The 27,643-nt window shown below is 46.7% G+C and overlaps 1 protein-coding gene across 1 annotated transcript; it reads left to right on the plus strand.

The window, feature by feature from the left end:
• The first annotated feature begins 1,365 nt into the window (after window positions 1–1,365).
• Window positions 1,366–27,365, plus strand: LOC100608310 (nuclear pore complex-interacting protein family member B13). Its single transcript, XM_063797426.1, is given in 11 exon segments — window positions 1,366–1,933; window positions 7,978–8,075; window positions 8,318–8,475; window positions 15,533–15,661; window positions 19,272–19,371; window positions 19,535–19,679; window positions 20,852–20,912; window positions 21,022–21,057; window positions 22,417–23,565; window positions 23,609–24,902; window positions 24,904–27,365. Coding segments are annotated over 9 exon segments (5,412 nt in total). The 5' UTR covers window positions 1,366–1,933; window positions 7,978–8,075; window positions 8,318–8,355; the 3' UTR covers window positions 27,282–27,365.
• The last annotated feature ends 278 nt before the right edge of the window (window positions 27,366–27,643 follow it).

Consider the following 27,643-nt stretch of genomic DNA (forward strand, 5'->3'; position numbering starts at 1 on the left):
ATAGGGTCCTGCTGAAGGGTGCTATGTGTGGAATGAGGTCATTGTGCCCGCAGGTTGTTTGTGTTTAGCTGTCTCTAACAATTGTTCATACAATAATTGTTCATTATTTTTCTCAACTTGGGGCTCTCCCCAACCTGGGGACCCTTCCTTATTGTTGCTTACTTATCAGGACTCCACATAAGGGTGTGGAAACTTCATTCATTCATATCTTCAACACAAATTGTAGGTAGCCTGTTTTTTAAAACATTTATTCAACAAATATTTAGTCCACTATAACTTATTATCTTCTCTACTATTGTATGGACTTTTAACTATCTCTGACACTATTCACTATTCTTCCACATTCTCCATTATTTATACCTATGGTAAAATTTGCCAGTTTGACCATACAACTAATACTCACGGGGAATATATAGAGTCTAGAAGAAAATATACCAGTCCTTAAAGGCTGCCCTGCCAACAAAACCATAATGCAGGAACAAACATCACAAGTATGCCAAATAATCAATCCTACAATGTCCAAAATTTTACTTTAAAACTGGAATTTCCAGACTTCCTTTCTGCATTAACCAGTTTAACTAGACAGTAACGAAATACTCCTCCTACTGTATGCTGTGATAGTTTATTTATTTATTTATTTATTTATTTGAGACAGAGTTTCACTCTTGTTGCCCAGGCTGGAGTGCAGTGGTACGATCTCAGCTCACCACAACCTCCGCCTCCCAGGTTCAAGCGATTCTTCTGCCTCAGCCTCCCGAGTAGCTGGGATTACAGGCATGTACCACCATGCCTGGCTAATTTTGTATTTTTAGTAGAGACGGGGGGTTTCTCCATGTTGGTCAGGCTGGTCTAGAACTCCTGACTTCAGGTGATACCCCTGCCTCAGCCTCCCAGTGTGCTGGGATTACAGGTGTGAAGCCACCGCGCCCGGCTGCTGTGATAGTTGAGATGTAAACCAAAAATAAAATTCTAAGCCACCCAATCCGACTGAATGGACCCTTCCTGTTGACCAAGGACATTCCAAAGTAAACTGAAAAGACCAGCTTAGGCCATGATGGGAAGGGGAGGTGTGAACATGCCTCATTCTACCTTCCTCCCTCTGGAATCCAGACACAACTGACCAGCATTAACATTCAAACAGAGATCTTAAGCTGGGCACAGTGGCTCATGCCTGTAATCCCAGCACTTTGGGAGGCCAAGGTGGGATCACCTGAGGTCAGAAGTTCAAGACCAGCCTGGCCAGTATGGTGAAGCCATGTCTCTACTAAAAATACAAAATTAGCCGGACATTGTGGTGCACGTCTGTCATCCCAGCAAGGCAGAAGAATCACTTGAACCCAGGAAGCAGAGGTTGCAGTGAGCCAGGATCATGCCATTGCACTCCAGCCTTGTCAACAGAGCGAGACTCCGCCTCATTAAAAAAAAAAAAAAAAATTAGCCGGGCGTGGTGGCAGGCACATGTAGTCCCAGCTACTAGGGAGGCTGAGGCAGGAGAATGGTGTGAACCAGGGAGGCGGAGCTTGCAGTGAGCTGAGATTGTGCCACTGCACTCCAGCCTGGACAGAAATGCATTTCATAATGCATTTTAATTGCATTAGCAGTGATTTAATTTTTTTAGATGCTAAACCTTATGGGTGAAAGTGGATTAAATGTAGCCAAATGCAACATCAAAATCTTCAGGCACAAAAACCCATTAACTTTTTTCATACTCTCAGAAGATGAACCTAATTTCAAATGAAAGCTGTCTCCAGAATATATTGTTAAGCGTATTCTAGATATAATTCATTTTGGCAAACATACTGTAGAAATTCACATAACATTTTACTGTACTAAAAGTAAATTGCCCATGTAACAAAAAATATCTTTTCAGAGCTTCAAATGAATTTTAAAGGATGACTGACGGTCCTTGGAAGAGAAACAGTAAACAAATAAGGTTTGTAGCAATGATGTATGAGTTAGAAATTGCAGTTCCAGATGATCTCTTTATTAAAGAGACGATCTACACTTAATTTGGTCAACTGTTATGAACATAGTTCATGTTAAGTCCCCATTTAAATACAACCTGAAATACCAAAGTTAATTTTCTTTTCTTTCTTTTTTTTTTTTTAGAGTCTTACTCTGTTGCCCTTCCTGGAGTGCAGTGGCGTGATTTCGGCTCACTGCAACCTCCACCTCCTGGGCTTGAGCGATCCTACTGCCTCAGCCCCCCAAGTAGCTGGGAGGACAGGCGCAAGCCATGGCACTCAGCTGATTTTTGTATTTTTCGTAGAGATAGGGTTTCACCATGTTGCCCAGTTTGGTCTCGAACTCCTGAGCTCAAGTGATCTGCCCGTCTTGGCCTCCCAAAGTGCTGGGATTACAGGCATGAGCCACCGTGCCTGGCCAGAAAATTTTAAACACACACAAAGTCTCGAGTGGCCTACCTGGCTAATTTTGTATTTTTAGTAGAGACGGGGGGTTTCTCCATGTTGGTCAGGCTGGTCTAGAACTCCTGACCTCAGGTGATACCCCTGCCTCAGCCTCCGAATGTGCTGGGATTACAGGCATGAGCCACCGTGCCTGGCCAGAAAATTTTAAACACACACAAACTCTCGAGTGGCCTAATTCCCTCTCACCAAACCAGTCACAATACAGACAAAAGAGAATAACTTATATTAGTTTTTGTACAAACAAAAAAGACTGATAAATTGTGAATGATGCATGATTTTTAATTACAAGTAAACTGGGCAAATGCTTCTGTATTATTCAAAGCTAAAAGGTGATCAGTGGAAACTTTCCTCTGTTAGGACTCTAATACTTTTTAAATTTATTGGCTCACTACAACCTATTCCTCCCAGGTTCAAGCAATTCTCCTGTCTCAGCCACCTGAGTAGCTGAGACCACAGGCAACACACTACCATGTCTGGCTAATTTTGTATTTTTAATAGAGACATGGTTTCACCGTGTTGGCCATGCTGGTCTTAAACTCCTGACCTCAACCGATCCTCCTGCCTTGGCCTCCCAAAGTTCTGGGATTACAAGCGTGAGCCACCGCGCCCAGCCTTATTATAATTGTTACTATTTAAATCTCTTTTTCTCTCTCCTTCAAGAGAGACCTCATCTCATTCAGTGGCATCCATTTATTTATTCATCTTCTGCCTCTTGGGCTCGAGAGATCCTCCTGCATGAGTCTCCCAAGTAGCTGGGACTACAGGCTCACACCACCATGCTTGGCTAATTTTCATAGGTTTTGGAGAGACAGGCTCTTGCCATGTTGCCTAGGCTGGTCTCAAACTCCTGGGCTCAGATGATCCACCTGCCTTCGCCTCCCAAAGCACTGGGATTATAGACATGAGCCACCACGCCCAGCCCCAAGTACTTTTACACAAAATGCAAACACTATTCTTCTATCATAAAAGTGATACCACAGCTTCTGTAAAGTTTGCCAGGTAGTATTCATAATTACCTTGGGTAAACTTCTTGATGTTAAAATGTATCTTCTTATTACGAGTTTTTCCATTGTATTAACTACTTTTACAACAATGCAAATAACAAGTTATTTTACAAACCATTTAGAAATTTCTGTACTATGGTCCCAATAATGTAAAATATATTAATGCCTATTACATTCAGATAAATTATACACTTGGAAACTACATACTTATGACTTACAAAAACTTACATAAACAAATTATACAAATTATATGCTCAATTTTTAGGTATATAGTCTTAAATTAAGCTTAAATGTACATTCTCAAGATAAATTAACAGTTCAGGGCTTCACAACTTGAAATCTGTTGAAGATGACATTGGAGACAACAGAACTCTGGTGGAATTCTTAGGTGGAATTTGCTGAAACTTTTTTTTTTTTTTTTTTTTGAGACAGAGTGTCGCTCTGTCGCCCAGGCTGGAGTGCAGTGGCACAATCTCAGCTCACTGCAAACTCCGCCTCCTGGGTTCACGCTATTCTTCTTCCTCAGCCTCCCGAGTAGCTGGAACTACAGGTGCCCACCACCACGCCTGGCTAATTTTTTGTATTTTTAGTAGAGATGGGGTTTTGCCATGTTAGCCAGGATGGTCTCGATCTCCTGACCTTGTGATCCGCCTGACTTGGCCTCCCAAAGTGAAACTTTTCTTTAAAATAGAGATGGGATCTTGCCGTATTGCCCAGGCTGGTCTCAAACTCCTTGCCTTAAGCAATCCTCCCACCTCAGCCTCCCAAAGTGCTGGGATTACAAGTGTGAACCGTTACACCCAAGTGAAACTTCTTGAGATAGTTACATAATTTTTAAATCTGCTGGTGTAGAAGTTAATAAAGTGTAGAACTGAATAAATATTAAATATTAGATCAAGTTTCTCATGTTTACTTTAAAGTATAAAGATTTATCTTAAAGCACTGATTTTCACAAAATAACATCAGTGTGAAATTGGAAAAGAAGCCAAATATTTTATTTCGTGTATCTGGGAAATGAGGTGCTTTAGTCAACTGAATCTGCCCCAAACTAAAAAGCATTCATTAAAAAGTACTTAACTCAGAAATTATAAAAATAGAAGCCATCGATAAAATACATTCTACACGGAATTTGCCAATCATACACTACTCTTTTTTGATAATAAAAAACGTACTTACTGAGCCAGGTGTGGTGGCTCATGCCTATAATCCCAGCACCTTGGAAGGCCAATGAGAGTGGATCAGTTGAGGCCAGGATGTGAGACCAGCCTGGCCAACATGATGAAACGCCGTCTCTAGTAAAAATACAAAAATGAGCCGGGCACGGTGGCACTCACCTGTAATCCCAGGTACTCCGAAGGATGAGGCAGGATAATTGTTTGAACTCAGGAGGTGGAGGTTGCAGTGAGCCAAAATCATGCTACTGCACTCCAGCCTGGGTGACAGAGTGAGTCTCTGTCTCAAAAAAAAAAAAAAAAAAATTCAGTTGCAGTGGCTCATGCCTGTAATCCCAGCACTTTGGGAGGCTGAGGCAGGCGGATTACAAGGTCAGTAGATCGAGACCATCCTGGCCAACATGGTGAAACCTCTTCTCTACTAAAAATGCAAAAATTAAGCCAGGCGCGGTGGCTCACATCTTTAATCACAGCACTTTGGGAGGCCGAGGCGGGCAGATCACGACGTCAGGAGATTGAGACCATCCTGACTAACACAGTGAAACCCCGTCTCTACTAAAAATACAAAAAATTAGCTGGGCGTGGTGGCAGGCGCCTGTAGTCCCAGCTACTTGGGAGGGTGAGGCAGGAGAATGGCGTGAACCCAGGAGGCAGAGCTTGCAGTGAGCCAAGATCCCACCACTGCACTCCAGCTTAGGCGACAGAGCCAGACTGTGTCTCAAAAACAGGAAAGAAAACAAAAGAAAATTTGGACTATTGCCAATTACAAATATTTTTAGAGAAGAATTCAAAACAGTAACTGTGGATGATGGAAACAATAGTTATGATAAAAGTCTGATGAAACTTCCCAGTTCACAAGGAAATTTAATTACTTATGTGCAGCATTTTAAGACAGTAATCAGAATCATGACTGACAGCATCACATCAGGACCACCAGACTTTTATAAATTTCATATAATCTTCAGAAATAATTAATAACTTTTTTTTTTAGATAGATTCTACCTCTGTTGCCCAGGTGGGAGTGCAGTGGCATGATCTCGACTCACTGCATCCTCCACCTCCTGTGTTCAAGCAATTTTCCTGTCTCAGCCTCCCGAGTAGCTGAGACTACAGGCATGTGCCACCAGGCATGGCGAATTTTTGTATTTTTAGTGGAGACAGGGTTTCACCCTATTAGGCTGGTCTCGAACTCCCAACCTCAGGTGATCCACCTGCCTTTGTCTCCGAAAGTGCTGGGATTACAGGCATGAGTGACGGTGCCCAGCCATTCATAACATGTTTATACAAATATAACTTTAACAAATATTTAGTATAACTATCAAAATTACAAATCATAACATTAAATTTGTATAAATGTATGTAATTTTTGGAACATGTATATCAACAACATACCCATAAATATAACTGAGATGAGATCTAATGTCACCTCACTTGACAGTGCCCTCCCATGCAGTATCACCACATTTGACAATGCCCGCCCATATAATCTACCAAATAAATCGAATCACTTAATACCTCTACAAGATGAGAGATACATTCTTTAGACTCCCGAAGGGACGCAGCTGAAAAATCCCAAAGTTAATTTTAAGCCAAAAAGACCTGATTTAGGATTTTGACACTGGAGAAACCCATCAAAGATGTCAAGTTTGAAAACACTTGATCAAAACAGAATCACAGGTCACTATTAAAAGGGTATTCATTTAACCAGAGACTTCCAAAGCAATACAGAAACTTAACATGGATATAAAAACCTTAACCCTTTTAAAGGTCAGATTTGCTAAGTGATCAAAAGGGGTACTTGAATTGAATCGACACAGGAAGAGTGTGTACAGGGTTATGAGTGTAGGCAAATGGTTACTTTGGTCATATCTCCATTTGCCACCTGATTACACATGAGAATGGCATCTTTACTCACCAGAAAGCCAGTATTATGGGAGGTGTAGGAGGCATTCTTGGACTTGAGACAAGAACATTGTTGTGTAGAAATTTCATTGACTGTGTTAAAATTATTCTCCATGGGCTGGAGAACACATAACGTGGTGTTTAGAATGAGATGGGCATGGATTGGATGCAAGGTCTCCACACTTACTAGCTGTGTGACATTGGACAAAGTGCTTCATCATTCTGAGACTCAGTTTTTAAAGGAAAAACAACTAACTACCTTGCAAGCTTGCTACCAGGTTTAAGTGTAATAATGTGTGAGAATGACTGCACCGTGACTGACACGTAGTGACAGCTTAATTAATGTTAACCCTTATCATTATCATATAAGAATGTGAGTTACGTAAGAGAAAAGTCACATTGTCCTACAATACCAATTTTTCTTGCATATTTAGGAAATTGAGGGTTTTTTCCTAAAACATGCGGACATATGGGAAATAGGATGCAACATTTGCACTAATGTTTCCGACACAGTTAGAGGTTTCCAAGAGATTTTGCGCTGGGGAGGCTGCTTGCTACAAGCTCCCAAAGCTCTGGGAGGACATAGTATTCATTCCTCCCTCAGCAGAAGCGGTGAGGCAAGAAGCTCTGGGGAGCACCCAGCCTTGGACTTTTAGCATAGTGTGTCAGGTCTTCATAGTTTGGGCCCAGGGCACAGAGAAGTCACAGCTCTCCGGCATCCTGTGACCTTTACCCTCTTTGCCAAGGGAAAATGTGGCCCTCCAAAGCAAGAAACTTGAGGGCATGGGTCACCCCAGCCCTGGCATCTGCCCAGAGCCCGAGAAGGAAGGAACAATGATCCTCCAGCTACCTCACGGGGCTGGCACAGGTGGCCACTGCCCTGGCATCACCCAGCTGTGTTCGGCAGCCTGAACCCCATCTATGGGGATGTGAGGAGGAAAATACAAAAGTCCTTAGGTGAACACTGAGAAGGCAGATGCAGCAGAAGCCTCCAGGCCGGAACTACCCAGTCTTGGACCTATGGTGGAGATAGAGCATAGCTGGCGATCATGTGTACTTACACTGTAAGGTCACCTGGTTGCACTATGGCCTCATCTGTGGCTCTGAAAATGAAGATTTGGAAGGAGATCATCACAGCTAATGTTTAACAAGCCCCTCCTGTGTGCCAAATCATTCACCCCTCACCACAACCGAATGAGCTAAGGATTCTCATTATATATAGTTTATGGAGAAGGAAGTGCAGACATAAAGAGGTGAATTATCTTACCCAGATCACACAGCTGATAAGTGGTGGAGGCAGAATAGAATCTAAACAGTGTGGCTCCGGAGCCCACATGCATTGATTCGACAAGTGTTTATTGAGCACCTGCCACAGACAAGGCCTTGTGTGATTAAATAGGGTTATAATTAGTAATATAAAAATGAGAAATCACTAATGCTTTTTAGACTTAACATTTTCTTTTCTTGTAGGTTTCAGGCACAGAACTGTATATCCAATAATAGTGAAATGGATCCCACTAATTATGACCGAAATGATGATACATTTAAATGACTTGGATGTTTTATAGGTATGATCTCGTGAAACCTTGAGAGAAACTGAATGACAAATGAAACTATTGTTCCTGTTTCACACAGAAGAAAACTGAGGTTAAAAGGGGTAAAGTAATTTTGCATGGCATGAAGTAGAAATTCAAAGTACAGGAATTTGAACTTGGTTCTGTCCTTTTCTGAAGCCCTTGACCACTATAGACTCAAACATCACCTTGTTTTTCCACACATTCAACACTTTTTTTTTTAAATTGTCTAATAGGTTGGCACTCATGATGAGCCCCTGTTCTCATTCTGCAAATGGTGAAGCTCTCTATTGTCCTGACCCCACAGTTCCTGTCCCATGACCAGGGCCAGCTCACCAAGGAGCTGCAGCAGCACGTAAAGTCAGTGACATGCCCATGCGAGTACCTGAGGAAGGTGAGTGAGTGCATACAGATGGGGCCTGGTGCCCTTGAGCAGTTCCCGGGTCTCAGCTGCCACACATCTCATAGCGGGTGATGCTGGGGGAAGCTTACACAGTCTCAGTACTGGCTTCTTCCTCTTTTTCTTTCCATACAAGTGGCTTAGGGATGGGGTAGAGTAGTTGACTTATTTGGATGAAAACCACTATCTTCTGTCAGAAACTCAAAAGGAATCATTGCTGGCATGCTAACCTAAAGAAAAACAACCAGACAAGTGCCCAACGACACTTAAAAAGGTTATTTATTATCTTGCCAAGTTTAGGCTGGGCATGGTGACTCATGCCTGTAATCCCAGCATTTTGGGAGGCTGAGGCTGGTGGATCACCAGAGGCCAGGACTTCGAGACCAGCCTGACCAATATGGCAAAACCTTGTCCCTACTAAAAATACAAAAATTAGCCGGGCATGGTGGTGTGAGCCTGTAGTCCCAGCTACTCAGGAGGCTGAGACAGGAGAATTGCTGAGATTCAGGAGGTGGAGGTTTTAGTGGGCCGAGATCATGCCATTGCACTCCAGACTGTGCGACAGAGCGAGACTCTGTCAAAAAAAAAAAAAATATCCTGCAAAATTTGAAAAGGAAATTCAAATCAACAGCTTCTAAACTACTTTTTAACATGACTCATAATAAGAAATACATTCTATAGTACATGTATATGTTCTATAATTTTGAATAAAAGAATTAACCACATCATATTTATTTTACAACATGTAATACATATTTTTTATTCTCCTTCATTTGTTTTGAATGCTCTGTGCAGTCTACAAAAAGTCCAATAGTAATAATTAAATTATTCATTAAGTTGAACATTATCTTGTCTTTTAAAATGATAATCTCAGAAACGATCTTTTATTTTTGAGATTTATATAGATACACACACAGACACACACACACACACACACACACACACACATATATATATATATATATATATATATATTTTTTTTTTTTTTTTTTTGAGACAGCGTTTCACTCTGTCCCCCAGGCTGGAGTGCAATGGCACAATCTCACAATCTTGGCTCACTGCAACCTCCGTCTCCCGGGTTCAAGCAATCCCTCTCCCTCAGCCTCTGAGTAGCTGGGGACTACAGGTGTGCGCCACCATGCCCAGCTAATTTTTGTATTCTTAGTAGAGATGGGGTTTCACCATATTGGCCAGGCTCGTGTCAACTCCTAACCTCGTGATCCGCCTGCCTCAGCCTCCCAAAGAGCTGGGATTACAGGCGTGAGCCACCATGCCCAGCCAAATCTAGGGCTGGAACATGGCTGCAGCATATAAAAAGAATTGAATTCCATACTTTTGTTAACCCTGTTTTTTGTTTTTTTGTAGTTGTTGCTGTTTTAGAGAGAGAGTCTCGCTCTGTCGCCTAGGCTGGAGTGCAGTGGTGCAATCTCGGCTCACTGCAAACTCTGCCTCCCGGGTTCAAACTATTCTCCTGCCTCAGCCTCCCAAGTAGGTGGGACTACAGGCGCCCACCACCACACCCGGCTAATTTTTGTATTTTATTAGAGACAGGGTTTCACCATATTGGCCAGGCTGGTCTGGAACTCCTGACCTTGTGATCCTCCCACCTCGGCCTCCCAAAGTGGTGGGATTACAGGCGTGAGCCACCACACCCAGCCTTTGTTTTGCTTTTGTTTTGCTTGCTTCTTAGGGTTGTTTTTCTATTTATGGTAAAGGCATTGGCTTTCCATTTGTAGCATCAATAGAATATTTCCTGTTTACAATAACCATATGTCATAGTAAATGGTAAAGGGATTTAAAGCAGTGGTTTTCAGCTGCCAGAGGCCTGAGAGAGTTTGGGCACACTCTGTGTGATCGGGCAGAAGGCCTGTGGGAAGTTTAGCTGAGGACAGGGCCAGGAAAGGTGATGGACAGTGGGGATCTGTCCTGGTCACCAGGCCCCTGGGTCCTGCCCACCTGCTTGGAGCTCCCCACCCATCACACATGATGCTGCCAAGCCCTCTGGGTATTGTAGGCAAATACCTTAGGAGAGAAGCTGATGAACTTTGTTTCTTGAAATGCACAGATTCCTTGGACGTCCCTGAGAGGTCAATCATGAAAGTCAACTTGGTTTTCTCCCCCTCATTTGGGTTCAGAATTTAAAGTCCACACACACGGGCAGTAAGATGATATAGATAAGGACATCATCACTCGGTTTCGGATGTTAAAATGTCTAGGTGGGTTAGGGGTGATTTGAGATCACACAACCTTGTGTCACAAAGAGGAATTCCCAGGCCAGAGGGAGACATTTTATTGCCATGTTATGATCTTATCATTGAGTTGAAAGGCAATCTTGTTTCATTTTGGATTCTTTCTTATGTTTATGTCTTATAAGGGCACTTTGAATTTCCAAGCAAATAATAATTTTGAATTAGCTTTTAATCATTGACTTCTAGCACAGTTATACGATCAGAAACATGCTGTGTGATTTGATTGCTCTCAAATATATTGAGATTTGCTGGAACAAAATAAGTCAGGTTAATTTTTGTAAATGTACCATGCATGCTTAAAATGAATGTATCTACATTTGTTCCTGAGATACAGGTTGATGGATGGATGGCTCCATGGATGTGATGGAGATGGTTTACTATCGGGACCTTCCGTATCCTGCTGATGCTTTGTTGCTTAGGATATGAATGGCTGAGCGGAGGCTGTAAAACCTGGCACTCTGCTTGGGTATGAGGTTCTTCCTGCCATCCTGCCATCATTTGTTTTTTATGTTTTGTCGCCAAAAGTGACCTTGAGGAACCCTGGGAGCTCAGGAAGGAAGGAGCGCCCAGAAGCAGGGACAGGGAGCTGGTTGGGGAGGACCAGAAATCAGGTTTGTGAAGGTTCCCGAGAGGACCTGTGCTGGGGAGGAGTGTGGGGGACTGAGATGGGGGAGGGGTCATTGGAATGATGCGGGCGCTACTTGGCATTGTCCATTGTGAGGCACCACCGGGGTCATCAGGGATTGGTGGAGAGGGAGTATAAAGCCCCAGGGTTGCTAAGGGAGGGCCCAGACTGAAGAAGGTTTGGTGGATAGCAGAACATTTTTGTCTCCCTCTCATTGCTCCTAAGCCTCACGCTCCCTTGCCCCGCGTGTCCTGTTGCTTCCCTGATCTTCTCCGTGACCTGTAGCTAAACCTTCCACCAGCGCTTGAGAACTTAATTTGAACCGGATCCTTTCCCAGACCCCTTTCTTCTTCTCCTCCTCCTCCTCCACCTCCTCCAGGTGCCCAACAGCCCCCTTCTCCTCTTTTCCCTTCCCTTACTTCCCCCCTTCCCCTCCCCTTCCCCTCCCCTTCCCCTCCCCCTCCCCCTCCCCAGCTCAGATCCCAGCCCGGTCCCGTCCCCTTCCCTCCCCCCTGCCCTAAGCCACCTCCACCTCTGTCCTGGCCGCCTCAGGGCACCCTGAAAGGACCAGGACATGCGGGTGCGGTGGATGCTCTTTTGGCTCCTCTTTTGGCTCCTGCTGGAATTTATCAGCCATCAGTGCATCTCTGTGAGTAGACGCTGGACCCGTGGGGTTTCTTCCTTTTTACTGGGCTGTGTCACGCGGCATGAAATTACACAGCTCAGGCCTGTAATCCCAGCACTTTAGGGGGCCGAGGTGGGCAGATCACTTGAGTCCAGGAGTTGAAGACTAGCCAGGGCATCATAGCGAAGCCCCATCTCTACAAAAAATTCCAAAAGAGATTAGTTGGGCCTGGTGGTGTGTACCTGTTATCCCAGTTACTGGAGAGGCTGAGGTGAGAGGATCGCTTGGGCCCAGGAGCTGGACGTTGCAGTGAGCCGAGATGGCCCCGCTGCACTCTTGTCTCTAACAAACAAAATGGACCAAAACAAAGTGAAATGTCATTTGATTTGTGTCATCTGGTTTGATGACTTTTTTTTTTTTTTTTTTTTTTTTTTAGACAGAGTCTCACTCTGTCGCCCAGGCTGGAGTGCAGTGGCAGGATCTCGGCTCACTGCAACCTCTGCTTCTGGGGTTCAAGCAATTGTCCTGCCTCGGCCTCCTGAGTAGCTCAGATTACAACGCCTGGCTAATTTTTGTATTTTTAGCAGACCACCACGCCTGGCTAATTTTTGTATTTTTAGTAGACCACCACGCCTGGCTAATTTTTGTATTTTTAGTAGAGACGGGGTTTCACCATGTTCGCCAGGATAGTCTCCATCTCTTGACCTCGTGATCCGCCTGCCTCAGCCTCCCAGTGCTGGGATTACAGGCGTGGGCCACCGCGCCTGGCCAAAATATATAACCTTAAGTGTAAGTTTACTAACTTTGGAAAGTACATACACCAGCATAAACCAACCCCCTTTCAAGATCTACATTATTTTATTTATTTATTTATTTTTTGAGACAGTTTCTCCCTTGTTGCCGAGGCTGGAGTGCAGTGGGGCAATATCAGCTCACTGCAACCTCTGCTTCCCAGGTTCGAGCGATTCTCCTGCCTCAGCCTCCTGAGTGGCTGGGATTACAGACATGTGCCACCACTCCCAGCTAATTTTGTATTTTTAGTAGAGATAGGGTTTCTCCATGTTGGTCAGGCTGGTTTTGAACTCCCGACCTCAGGTGATCCGCCCGCCTCGGCCTCCCAAAGCGTTGGGATTACAGGCGTGAACCACCGTGCCCAGCCAAGATCTACAATATTATGTCACCCCAGAAAGTGAACTCTCACTCTTCCCAGCCAGTCTCTTTCTTATCATAGGTTAGCTTGCTTATTCTGGAATTTCGCGTATACAGATTCATGCCATGCCATAGGTACTCTTTTGTGTCTGCTTTGTTCTGCTCAACACCATGTTTCTGAAATCATTACCATTGTTGTATGGTTCTCTAACTCCATCATTTCCATTTCAGACTCAGCATATGCTGAGTTCAACCTGTTGAAGGGCTATCTCTGTTTAATTCACCATCTTGAAAGAAACATTTAAAATTGAGATGTTTTCAAGAATATATAGTTAAATCCTGAGGAATCCATGTAGAAATGTTATCACAAGCTGTCTGAACTTACTCAGGGGAAGTCTTCGTCTTCACTCACATAAGAGTCTAATGGAATTAATATCAACAATCTTAGAGAAATCCCACACTATTCATGCCATTTTCATGATCTCCACCTTGGTAATTTTTTTTTTTTTTTTTTTTTGAGACAGAGTCTCGCTCTGTCACCCAGGCTGAAGTGCAGTGGTGCGATCTCGGCTCACTGCAACGTCTGCCTCCCGGGTTCAAGTGATTCTGCTGCCTCAGCCTCCCAAGTAGCTGGAACTATAAGCGCATGCCACCATGCCCTGCTAATTTTTTGTATTTTCAGTAGAGATGGATTTCACCGTGTTAGCTACGATGGTCTCAATCTCCTGATCTCGTGGTCCACACACCTTGGCTTCCCAAAGTGCTGGGATTACAGGCGTGAGCCACCACGCCCGGCCCACCTTGTTAATTTTTAAGCACTAAAATTTGATACTTATTTGTGAATGAAGTAATCTCTTCATTGTGTTTTTTTTAACTTATGCTGAGATTTAAATGACAAAGATTCATATAATCCAAGAGAGAAGTATTATTTAGAGGGATTCTTTTACCATGTGATATATAATAAATGCATCCAATGCTATACATCAATTTAAAAAACAAGTAAATAACTTTAAAGAAAAGATAACTACTGGCCAGGTGCAGTGGCTCACACCTGTATTCCCAGCACTTTGGGAGGCCGAGGCAGGTGGATCATGAGGTCAGGAGTTGGAGACCAGCCTGGCCAAGATGGTGAAACCCTGTTTCTACTAAAAATACAAAAATTAGCCGAGCGTGGTGGCAGGCGCCTGTAATCCCAGTTACTCAGTAGCTGAGGCAGGAGAATCGCTTGAACCCGGGAGGCGGAGGTTGCAGTGAGCTGAGATCATGCCACTGCAATCTAGCCTGGGTGACAGAGCAAAACTTTGTCTCAAAACAAAAAAGAAAAGATAATTACTTTATACTTAGCTTGTCTTACCCATGAGTGACGGGCTGCATGTAGCCCAGGACAGTTTTGAATGCAGTTCAACACAAATTTGTAAACTTTCTTAAAACATTAGGAGATTTTGGCCAGGTACAGTGGCTCATGCCTGTAATCCCAGCACTTTGGGAGGCTGAGGCGGGCAGATTACCTGAGGTCAGGAGTTCGAGACCACCCTGGCCAACATGGCAAAACCCGATCTCCACAGAAAATACAAAAATTTGCTGAGTGCACTGTCAGGCACCTGTACTCCCAGCTACTCAGGAGGCTAAGGCAGGAGAATCACTTGAACCTGAGAGGCAGAGGTTGCAGTGAGCCGAGAGCACACCACTGCACTCCAGACTGGGTGACAGAGTGAGACCCCATCTCAAAAACAACAAACAAAAACAAAAACAAAAAAATGGCCGGGCACGGTGGCTCACACCTGTAATCCCAGCACTTTGGGAGGCCGAGGCAGGCAGATCGCCTGTCAGGAGTTCAAGGCCAGACTGGCCAACATGGTGAAACCTCATCTCTACTAAAAATACAAAAATTAGTCGGGCATGGTGGCAGAGACCTGTAATCTCAGCTACTCGGGAGGCTGAGGGAGGAGAATGGCTTGAGCCCAGGAGCTGGAGGTTGCAGTGAGCCGAGATCGCGCCACCGCACCCCAGCCTGGGCGACTGAGTGGAGCGGAACTCTGTCTCAAAAAAAAAAAAAGAGGTTTTTTTTAGATCATCAGCTATTGTTAGTGTTAGTGTATGTTATGTGTGGCTCAAGACAACTTCTTTTAATATAGGCACGGAAGTCAAAAGATTGGATATCCCTGCTTTATACCAAGAAAGACAACACCCCACATTTGCAATGCCTAAAAACACTACCAGCCATCTGAAAAACATGTGACTTCTAACTTCTGTTCTTTTTTATAGCAGTGGAATCCCACGGTGATATCTGAGGGATGTGGTTACCTTTTGGAGGAGGTTGACGGTTTCTAAGGATGATTCTTTCTGAGTGAAATATTGTCAGTGTCATTGACCTTTTCATTATTTCAACTATTATTATTCCAGGTTATCAATACTCTGGCTGACCATCATCATCGTGGGACTGACTTTGGTGGAAGTCCTTGGTTAGGTATCATTATTGAATTTCCGAGAAGTTATAAAGTTGTCATTACCCTCTGGACAGTTTACCTTTGGGTGAGTATACTAACTTTCTGTAGAGGTATACTTGTAATCACAAATAAGAATAAATTATATAAAACAATTCACGTTTCTGGACTTCATTATGAATATGTGGTTTTACCCAAAAAATCAGGGAAATGATTTATTAGCATAAGAATTATGAAAATATCTGCCATTTACATTATGAAAATTAAATAGGTCAGTGTTTGTTTAATAGAATGTCAACAGAGCTTTTGGTCAAAAATAAGTTTTTTTAACCTTTGTGCTATTTGTCACAAATGGAGTATGAGGTTTCATCACTTAAATAGGAAATTCTTTCTAAACTCTTCTGCTTTATAGTTCTATCATATGGGTGGAAGGAAAGCTTCCAGTCTCCTCTCTGAAGATTCACTGCAGAAATGAGCTGACAACAGACAGCTTAACAGGAAAAGAAAAACATAGAACAGGCATAAACATGGGAACCAGCTGAAAAATGAGACTGCTAGAAGGGCCGGATGGTTGATGCTTAAAGAGCACCCTCTTCTGAGGGGAGAGGGAGATAGATGGAGATGTAGGCCATTTAGAGGGGCAGCAAATGATTTTTAGGGGAAATGAAAGAGCCCAAGGAACAAACAATTGGCCTGAGACAAAGTTCCTCTGAGGTCATAGGGACGAGGTGACAAACTGCCGGAAGGTGAAGGGCAGAACTGCACTGCGTCTCATGATGCAGAGAAAGCCCCAGAGAATCTCTTAGAACTGCCCTCCAAGAGAATCAATGAAAAGTGTGTCTGGGCAGGGTAATTTTGAATGACATCATTCAAAGTGCATGTTCCCACTTGCAACTGGAGAGAGATCAGTATGTCAAAAGTCTGTACTTGGTAAGAATTTGGCTGCTAAGTTGTGCCATAATTTGTCTTTTGAGCCTTTTTTCCTTTGGGTAAGTTGAGCTCTACATTTTGTCTTGCCATTCATGACAGTAAAAATGTGGTTGTCTGGGGGCTGAACCTCCTTCTGAACAATGATCCAAGATAAAAGTACTAATACCACAATGCTTTTTTATATTCAAGGGAAGAGGAAGTATGTTTCAGTTTTACCACCTAGATAATTACATGTCATTTGGCACTGCCTTTCAAGATATGTAGAAAACAGAAAATATATGAGTTATGAAGATATCTAGGCACATTTAACATTCTCTATGCCACTTAGTCCTGAACAGAGAATTTTCGGTATAAATTGGAGGAAGCTTTTTTTTTTTTTTTTCTTTTCTCACCCCCAAGACGAGTCTCCCTCTATTGCCCAGGCTGGAGTATAATGGTGTGACCTCGGCTCACTGCAACCTCCACCTCCTGGCTTCAAGTGATTCCCCTGCCTCAGCCTCTCAAGTAGCTGGGATTACAGGTGCCCACCACCATGCCCAGCTAATTTTTGTATTTTTAGTAGAGTCGGGGTTTTACCATGTTGGCCAGGCTAGTCTCAAAACCCGATCTCAAATGATCCACCCACCTCAGCCTCCCAAAGTGCTGGGATTACAAGCGTGAGCCACCACGTGAGCCAGGGGAAGTTTTTAAATTTACCACTTTTTAACAATTCCATTTAGGAAAGTTCAGTTGAGCTGTTGGATTTGGACAACTTCGCACCTCTCATCTTTGTCCTTGTCATCTAGTCATCTATACCATTACCTCCTAAGCAGGGACATCATGGGTGCCATGAAGCATTCATGCGTGATGGCATTTCTTTGCTTCTCATTTCTTCATGTGTTTGACATTTCTCCTAGCTCCAAACTGGGCCAGCTACCTTTCCTATGAAATCTAGCAGTAGCTGTGGGATTGACGTGGTTGCTCTTTTCATCTTTTTAGATTACCCATTGCTTCTCTGGAAATCCTAGTACATGATTTTTTTTTTATCCTATGTGCAGAAATCAGGAAAAAACAAATTCTACAAAGAATTTGAAAGATATTATTTCAGGCCAGGTGTGGTGGCTCATGCCTGTAATCCCAGCACTTTGGGAGGCTGAGGCAGATGGATCACTTGAGGTCAGGAGTTCAAGACCAGATGCGCCAACATGGTGAAACCCCATCTCTACTAAAAAGGCAAAAATTAGCCAGGCATGGTAGCAGGCACCTGTAATCCCAGCTACTTGGGAGGCCGAGGCACAAGAATCGCTTGAATCTGGGAAGTGGAGGTTGCCGTGAGCCAAGGTAGCGCCACTGCACTTCAGCATGGTTGAGAGTGACACTCCGTCTCAAGAAAAAAGTCATTTCAATGACTACCTCAGGAGATTCATAGGTATCTGACCCACATCTGAGATGGGATTTGCATTGCATTTTAGCTATGATGAGAACAAATATTTAATATCTTCGAAGATTAAAAGCATACTGTGATAATATGGAAATCTTGGTGGGAATTCAGTCATTAGTGAGAATGTTTTGCGTTAAGTTCAAACCAGCCTCAATGAAGCTGATGTGAGGGAAGGCAAAGTGAACTCTGAGTAGAGCAGGGACAGAAGGAAGATGCTCCAGTGCAGATCAGGAAGGAGCAGGGGGTGAAATGTTACAAATTCTAGAACTCAGAGAGCTGAAGGTAATTACTTCCTTTTCAAGTTGTGAAACATGTTAACCTGTGGTAAAATACTTATAAGATGATAATTACCATCCAACCGTGTTGAAGTGTAGAGTTCCGTTGTGTGAAGTATATTCATGTCATTTTTTTTTTTTGAGACGGAGTCTCACTCTGTCACCAGGCTGGAGTGCAGTAGTGGGATCTTGGCTCACTGCAACCTCTGCCTCCTGGGTTCAAGCAGTTCTCTTGCCTCAGCCTCCCAAGTAGCTGGGACTACAGGCGTGCATCACCATGCTCAGCTAATTTTTGTATTTTTAGTAGAGACGGGGTTTCACCATGTTGCCCAGGATGGTCTCCATCTCTTGACCTTGTGATTCACCCGCCTCAGCCTCCCAAAGTGCTGGGATTACAGGCGTGAGCTACCGCACCTGGCCTATTTTTTTTTTTTTTTTGAGACAGAGTTTCAATTTTGTTGCCCAGGTTGGAGTGCAATGGCACAATCTCAGCTCACCACAACCTTTTCCTGCTGGGTTCAAGTGATTCTCCTGCCTCAGCCTCCTGACTAGCTGGGATTACAGGCATGCACCACCATGCCTGGCTAATTTTGTATTTTTAGCAGAGACAGCGTTTCTCCGTGTTGGTGAGGCTGGTCTCAAACTCCCGACCTCAGGTGATCCGCCTGCCTCGGCCTCCCAAAGTGCTGGGATTACAGGAGTGAGCCACCGTGCCAGCCTCATGTCATTCGTGTGTGTGTGTGTGTGTGTGTGTGTGTGTGTGTGTGTGAGACAGAGTCTCATTCTGTCCCTCAGGCTGGAGTGCAGTGGTGTGATCTCGGCTCACTGCAACCTCCGCCTCCCAGCTTCAAACGGTTCTCTGCCTCAGCCTCCCGAGTAGCTCAGATTACAGGCGCCCGCTGCCATGCCCGGCTAATTTTTGTATTTTTAGTAGAGACGGGGTTTCACCATCTTGGCCAGGCTGGTCTTGAACTCCTGACCCCGTGATCCACCTGTCTCGGCCTCCCAAAGTACTGGGATTATACGCATGAGCCGCCGTGCCCAGCCGTCATTCTTATATTATTATTTCCTAGGTGTCTTTCCTGAAGACTATCTTCCAGTCTGAAAATGGACATGATGGATCCACAGATGTACAGCAGAGAGCCTGGAGGTCCAACCGCCGTAGACAGGAAGGTATGGCTCTGTTGGAGTCCCCATAGTGTGGAAATGAGTTTGCCCTGGAAAGGGAAAGAACAGCTTCTTGCCCTGAGGTTTCTCACCTTCTCCTCTCCTCACTCTCACCAAGGGCTGAGGTCCATTTGTATGCACACAAAGAAAAGAGTTTCTTCCTTTCCAGGAAATAAAATTGGCCTGAAAGACGTCATTACTCTATGGAGACATGTGGAAACAAAAGTTAGAGCTAAAATCCATAAGATGAAGGTGACAACGAAAATCAACCATCATGACAAAATCAATGGAAAGAGGAAGACCGCCAAAAAACAGTAAGATGTGCCTTGACACAAATACTGTTGTATGAACCATGTGCCAATCAAAGTAGACAACTGTAAAGTCCTTGAGAATATTTTCTACAATATTTGTGACAAATTCAGTGGGTTCAAAATTGAGTTTGTCCTTTCTGCTTCATTAGTTTAAGGTGTATAATTCCTTTCCCTTCCTACATTCTTGTTTGTCATTTTTTCGGGGGAAGAGGAGTTGCTAGTACTGGCATTGGTTTTCCTTTCTCTCTCTCTCTTTTTTTTTTTTCCTGAGATGGAGCTTTGCTGTTGTTGCCCAGGCTGTAGTGCAATGGCACAATCTCAGCTCACTGCCTTTTGGGTTCAAGCAATTCTCCTGCCTCAGCTTCCCAAGTAGCTGGGATTACAGGTGCCCACCACCACGCCCAGCTAATTTTTGTATTTTTACTAGAGATGGGGTTTCACCATGTTGTCCAGGCTGGTCTCGAACTTCTGACCTCAGGTAATCCACCTGCCTCAGCCTCCCAAAGTGCTGGGATTAGAGGTGTGAGCCACCACAGTCAGCCTTTTTTTTTTTTTTTTTTTTTAATTTTGAGATAGAGTCTCGCTCTGTCACCCAGGCTGGAGTGCTATGGTGCAATCTTGGCTCACTCAACCTCTGCCTCCCAGTTTGAAGCAATTCTGCCTCAGCTTCCCGAGTAGCTTGGATTACAGGTGTGTGCCACCACATTTGGCCAATTTTTTTTTTTTTTTTTTTTTTTTTTTGAGACAGAGTCTCACTCTGTCACCCAGGCTAGAGTGCAGTGGCATGATCTTGGCTCACTGCAGCCTCCACCTCCCAGGTTCAAGTGATTCCCCTGCCTCAGCCTCCCAAGTAGCTGGGATTACAGGTGCCTGCCACCATGCCCGGCTAATTTTTTGTATTTTTAGTAGAGACGGGGTTTCACCGTATTAGCCAGGATGCTCTAAATCTCCTGACCTCGTGATCCATCCGCCTCACCCTCCCAGAGTGCTGGGATTACAGGCGTCAGCCACCGTGACCGGCTCAGACTGTACTCTTATAGCCATCTGAAATACGTTTTCTAGGTAGAGATAGATTGTGGAAGGGTACAGTTGTGAGGATAACAGAAACATGGCAGATTATTTAAAATCATCCTGAAAGTGGTGCTTTATCTGATGAAAGTGATTGTAATCCATAGGGCAATGTTTCAACGGGCGCAAGAGTTGCGGCGGCGGGCAGAGGACTACTACAAATGCAAAGTAAGGAGCTTCCTCCCCGCAGTTGCAGGATAGTTCAGTGCTGATGCAGATGATGCCACAGCCCTTAGACTCTCTCAACATTCAATTTCTCATGTGTTGGCTTTTTCAGATCACCCCTTCTGCAAGAAAGCCTCTTTGCAACTGGGTAAGTTTGCTTGTTTTCCTTGCTTTTGGACATAGTCTGCCAGGTCAGGACATGGATACATTTTTCTCCCTACGGCTCTGTGCTCAAGCCCTGCAGAGGGAGATGGCAGAGAGGAAGGCTGCCTACAAGCATCACAGTCCCATCCCAATTGGTAACCGTGTTGCGCAAAAACACCTTCATCCCCACCCAGTGGGGCCCCGATCTAATATTCTAAGTGTCAGAGGTTCCATATTTGTAATAGTAAATGGGCCCTGACTGTAAATTAGTGAAGAGTGAATGTAACTTATTACCCACAGGGACAATTCCAAATGACGGCCTTAAATGATGCTCAGCTAAGCTGGTTCTTGTGTGGCCTCTGTACCTTCAAAAGCTGCCGAGTCCTATGATTACACGCGATTGGACTTGTACACTTGAAGTGAAACACAGTTTTAAAACTTGCTTTGTTTAGAATTCCCACCTCATTTTTCCATGGACAAAAGTATTCTTTATGTCCTAGTGCACTTACAATTTGGTATTACCAGGGAGTGAAAAGAAATATTACAGCCATGCCTAACTGACTTCTTGAGGTAAGATTGTTCTGTCAGAAAACCCTCTCCCAGTTCCCCTGCAGCTCTTCAGGAATCCACATCTCTCCAGAGCTCTTTGTTCTCATGGGTGGCACCTCCAGAGTGAAGAAGATCCTTTGTCAAGAAGGGAAACAGAGGGGAAATGAGAGGGGCCTGCAGGCAGAGCTGGAATCAACTTCCACTCTGCCTCTTGCAAGCTGTGTGACCCTGGGCACAATTTCTCCTTCCTCTGGAAACCTCTGTTTTCTTAGATTTGGAGCAGGGTGGTCACACTGACCTTGCAGAGTTCTGAGAATCAGAGACAGAACATAAAAGGCCTGGAAAACATTCTCCAAAAAGAAGCTGCAACATGTGTGGACAATGGGCTTTTCATACCTCTCTTACTGTCTCTTACTGTCTGTTGACCTGGTGCAAGAAACATGCTCTGGTGATGGCTGTGAGGGAGGAATGAGGATAGACATAGACACTCCTGTGTCTCAAACATGCTTCTTTATTACTCTGTTATGACTCTGTCTTCCCTGGGGCAGGACACCAGCCTGCCTACATTTGCAGACAGACACAGTGGCATGTGGAGACAACAGTGTGTCCCAATGACTTTTCTTTACCCCCCAGCTATTGGCAGTACTCAGTGGAAGGGTGATATTATGACACTGATACGGCTATTTTGAAACCTGGAGGATGGAAAGGAGCAAAAATCTATCACCAGCAACAGAAGGTGCAGACTGTGTTGGTGGCGGTAATTTTGTCCATCAAATGAATATGTGTGAAAACATTACCTCCTTTGGCCCTACAGGTCAGAATGGCGGCAGGGGAGCATCGTCATTCTTCAGGATTGCCATACTGGCGCTACCTCACAGCTGAAACTTTAACAAACAGGATGGGCCACCAGACACCTCCCTTAGCTACTCAGGAGGCTGAGGCAGAAGAACCACCCAAACCCAAGAGGCGGAGGGCCGCTGAGGTGAAACCATCATCACCCGAACCCAAGAGGCAGAGGGCCGCTGAGGTGAAACCATCATCACCCGAACCCAAGAGGCGGAGGGCCGCTGAGGTGAAACCATCATCACCCGAACCCAAGAGGCGGAGGGCCGCTGAGGTGAAACCATCATCACCCAAACCCAAGAGGCAGAGGGCCGCTGAGGTGAAACCATCATCACCCAAACCCAAGAGGCGGAGGGCCGCTGACGTGGAATCTTCATCACCCGAACCCAAGAGGCGGAGGACCGCTGAGGTGAAACCATCATCACCCAAACCCAAGAGGCGGAGGGCCGCTGAGGTGAAACCATCATCACCCAAACCCAAGAGGCGGAGGGCCGCTGAGGTGAAACTATTATCACCGAAACCCAAGAGGAGGAGGGACGCTGAGGTGAAACCATCATCACCCAAATCCAAGAGGCGGAGGGCCGCTGAGGTGAAACCATCATCACCCAAACCCAAGAGGCAGAGGGCCTCTGAGGTGATACCATCATCACCCAAACCCAAGAGGCGGAGTGCCGCTGAGGAGAAACCATCATCACCCAAACCCAAGAGGCAGAGGGCCACTGAGGTGAAACCATCATCACCCAAACCCAAGAGGCGGAGAGCCGCTGTCATGGAACCTTCTTCACCCGAACCCAAGATGCGGAGGGCTGCTGTCGTGCAACCTTCATCACCCGAACCCAAGAGGCGAAGGGCCGCTGAGGTGGAACCATCATCAACCAAACCCGAGAGGCGGAGGGCCGCTGAGGTGGAACCATCATCACCCAAACCCGAGAGGCGGAGGGCCACTGAGGTGAAACCATCATCACCCAAACCGAGGATCACTGAGGTGAAACCATCATCACCCAAACCCAAGAGGCGGAGGGCCGCTGAGGTGATACCATCATCACCCAAACCCAAGAGGCAGAGGGCCACTGAGGTGAAACCATCATCACCTGAACCCAAGAGGCGGAGGGCCGCTGACGTGGAATCTTCATCACCCGAACCCGAGGCGGAGGGCCGCTGAGGTGAAACCATCATCACCTGAACCCAAGAGGCGGAGGGCCGCAGACGTGGAATCTGCATCACCTGAACCCAAGAGGCGGAGGGCCACTGAGGTGACACCATCATCACCCAAACCCAAGAGGCGGAGGGCCGCTGAGGTGAAACCATCATCACCCAAACCCAAGAGGCAGAGGGCCGCTGACGTGGAATCTTCATCACCCGAACCAAAGAGGCGGAGGGCCGCTGAGGTGAAACCATCATCACCCAAACCCAAGAGGCGGAGGGCCGCTGAGGTGAAACCATCATCACCTGAACCCAACAGGCGGAGGGCCGCTGACGTGGAACCTTCATCACCTGAACCCAAGAGGCGGAGGGCCGCTGAGGTGAAACCATCATCACCCAAACCCAACAGGCGGAGGGCCGCTGAGGTGAAGCCATCATCACCCAAACCCAAGAGGCGGAGGGCCGCTGAGGTGAAACCATCATCACCCAAACCCGAGAGGCGGAGGGCCGCTGACGTGGAACCTTCATCACCCAAACCCAAGAGGCGGAGGGCCACTGAGGTGAAACCATCATCACCCAAACCCAAGAGGCAGAGGGCCGCTGAGGTGAAACCATCGTCACCCAAACCCAACAGACGGAGGGCCGCCGAGGTGAAACCATCGTCACCCAAACCCAAGAGGCGGAGGGCCACCGAGGTGAAACCATCATCACCCAAACCCAAGAGGCGGAGGGCCGCTGAGGTGAAACCATCATCACCCAAACCCAAGAGGCGGAGGGCCGCTGAGGTGAAACCATCATCACCCAAACCCAAGAGGCGGAGGGCCCCTGAGGTGAAACCATCATCACCCAAACCCAAGAGGCGGAGGGTCGCTGACGTGGAATCTTCATCACCCGAACCCAAGAGGCGGAGGGCCGCTGAGGTGAAACCATCATCACCCAAACCTAGGAGGCGGAGGGCCGCTGACGTGGAAACATCATCACCCAAACCCAAGAGGCAGAGGGCCGCTGAGGTGAAACCATCATCACCCGAACCCAAGAGGCAGAGGGCCGCTGAGGTGAAAACATCATCACCCGAACCCAAGTGGCGGAGGGCCGCTGAGGTGAAACCATCATCACCGAAACCCAAGAGGCGGAGGGCCGCTGACGCGGAACCTTCATCACCCGAACACAAGAGGAGGAGGGCCGCTGAGGTGAAACCATCATCACCCAATCCCAAGAGGAGGAGGGCCGCTGAGGTAAAACCATCATCACCTGAACCCAAGAGGCGGAGGGCCGCTGACGTGGAATCTTCATCACCCGAACCCGAGGCGGAGGGCCGCTGAGGTGAAACCATCATCACCCGAACCCAAGAGGCGGAGGGCCGCTGAGGTGAAACCGTCATCACCTGAACCCAAGAGGAGGAGGGTCGCTGAGGTGAAACCATCATCACCTGAACCCAAGAGGCGGAGGGCCACAGACGTGGAATCTTCATCACCTGAACCCAAGAGGCGGAGGGCCACTGAGGTGACACCATCATCACCCAAACCCAAGAGGCGGAGGGCCGCTGAGGTGAAACCATCATCACCTGAACCCAACAGGCGGAGGGCCGCTGAGGTGGAACCTTCATCACCTGAACCCAAGAGGCGGAGGGCCACTGAGGTGAAACCATCATCACCCAAACCCAACAGGCGGAGGGCCGCTGAGGTGAAACCATCATCACCCAAACCCAAGAGGCGGAGGGCCGCTGAGGTGAAACCATCATCACCCAAACCCAAGAGGCGGAGGGCTGCTGAGGTGAAACCATCATCACCCAAACCCGAGAGGCGGAGGGCCGCTGACGTGGAACTTTCATCACCCAAACCCGAGAGGCGAATGGCTGCTGAGGTGAAACCATCATCACCCAAACCCAAGAGGCGGAGGGCCACTGAGGTGAAACCATCATCACCCAAACCCAAGAGGTGGAGGGCCGTTGAGGTGAAACCATCGTCACCCAAACCCAACAGACGGAGGGCCGCCGAGGTGAAACCATCGTCACCCAAACCCAAGAGGCGGAGGGCCGCCGAGGTGAAACCATCATCACCCAAACCCAAGAGGCGGAGGGCCGCTGTGGTGAAACCATCATCACCCAAACCGAAGAGGTGGAGGGCCGCTGAGGTGAAACCATCATCACCCAAACCCAAGAGGCGGAGGGCCCCTGAGGTGAAACCATCATCACCCAAACCCAAGAGGCGGAGGGTCGCTGACGTGGAATCTTCATCACCCAAACCCAAGAGGTGGAGGGCCGCTGAGGTGAAACCATCATCACCCAAACCCAAGAGGCGGAGGGCCGCTGAGGTGAAACCATCATCACCCAAACCCAAGAGGCGGAGGGCCGCTGAGGTGAAACCATCATCACCCAAAACCAAGAGGCGGAGGGCCGCTGACGTGGAATCTTCATCACCCGAACCCAAGAGGCGGATTACCGCTGAGGTGAAACCGTCATCACCCAAACCGAAGAGGCGGAGGGCTGCTGAGGTGAAACCATCATCACCCAAACCCAAGAGGCAGAGGGCCACTGAGGTGAAACCATCATCACCCAAACCGAAGAAGCGGAGAGCCGCTGTCATGGAACCTTCATCACCCAAACCCAAGAGGCGGAGGGCCGCTGAGGTGAAACCATCATCACCCAAACCTAGGAGGCGGAGGGCCGCTGACGTGGAAACATCATCACCCAATCCCAAGAGGCAGAGGGCCGCTGAGGTGAAACCATCATCACCCGAACCCAAGAGGCGGAGGGCCGCTGAGGTGAAACCATCATCACCCGAACCCAAGTGGCGGAGGGCCGCTGAGGTGATACCATCATCACCCAAACCCAAGAGGCGGAGGGCCGCTGAGGTGAAACCATCATCACCGAAACCCAAGAGGCGGAGGGCCGCTGAGGTGAAACCATCATCACCCAAACCCAAGAGGCGGAGGGTCGCTGACGTGGAATCTTCATCACCCGAACCCAAGAGGCAGAGGGCCGATGAGGTCGAACCATCATCACCCAAACCCAAGAGGCAGAGAGCCGCTGTCATGGAAGCTTCATCACCCAAACCCAAGAGGCGGAGGGCCGCTGACGCGGAATCTTCATCACCCGAACCCAAGAGGCGGAGGGCCGCTGAGGTGAAACCATCATCACCCAAACCCAAGAGGCGGAGGGTCGCTGACGTGGAATCTTCATCACCCGAACCCAAGAGGCAGAGGGCCGATGAGGTCGAACCATCATCACCCAAACCCAAGAGGCAGAGAGCCGCTGTCATGGAACCTTCATCACCCAAACCCAAGAGGCGGAGGGCCGCTGACGCGGAATCTTCATCACCCGAACCCAAGAGGCGGAGGGCCGCTGAGGTGAAACCATCATCACCCAAATCCAAGAGGCGGAGGGCCGCTGAGGTGAAACCATCATCACCCAAACCCAAGAGGCGGAGGGCCGCTGAGGTGAAACCATCATCACCCAAACCCAAGAGGCGGAGGGCCGCTGACGTGGAATCTTCATCACCCGAACCCAAGAGGCGGAGGACCGCTGAGGTGAAACCTTCATCACCCAAACCGAAGAGGCGGAGGGCTGCTGAGGTGAAACCATCATCACCCAAACCCAAGAGGCAGAGGGCCACTGAGGTGAAACCATCATTACCCAAACCCAAGAGGCGGAGGTTGAGTAAGCTGAGAACAGGCCATTGCACTCAACCCTGAGCAATAAGAATAAAACTGAGTAGAAGAAAATAAAAAAATCAACAAAACAAAACCAAACCCACACTCCAAAAACAAACTAACAAAGAATAAATAAATAATATAAAAATAAAATAAATACTGCAGTCCTTATGTTATTGCTTTGTTTCGATATCTGGTATGATTGCCTGAGGGACCTGAGGTTTTTAATCATAGGGGGTTTTTTTAATCTTCAGAAGCGGTTGGTTATGTAAAATATTATTGTTTTTTGAGACTGGATTTTGCTGTGTCACCCAGGCTGGAGTGCAGTGGCTTGATCACAGCTCACTGCAGCCTCAACCTCCTGGGCTTCAAGCAATCCTCCTGCCTCAGCGTCCCAGGTAGCT

This window comes from Pan troglodytes, chromosome 18, assembly GCF_028858775.2.
Source record: "Pan troglodytes isolate AG18354 chromosome 18, NHGRI_mPanTro3-v2.0_pri, whole genome shotgun sequence".
NCBI lineage: Eukaryota > Metazoa > Chordata > Mammalia > Primates > Hominidae > Pan > Pan troglodytes.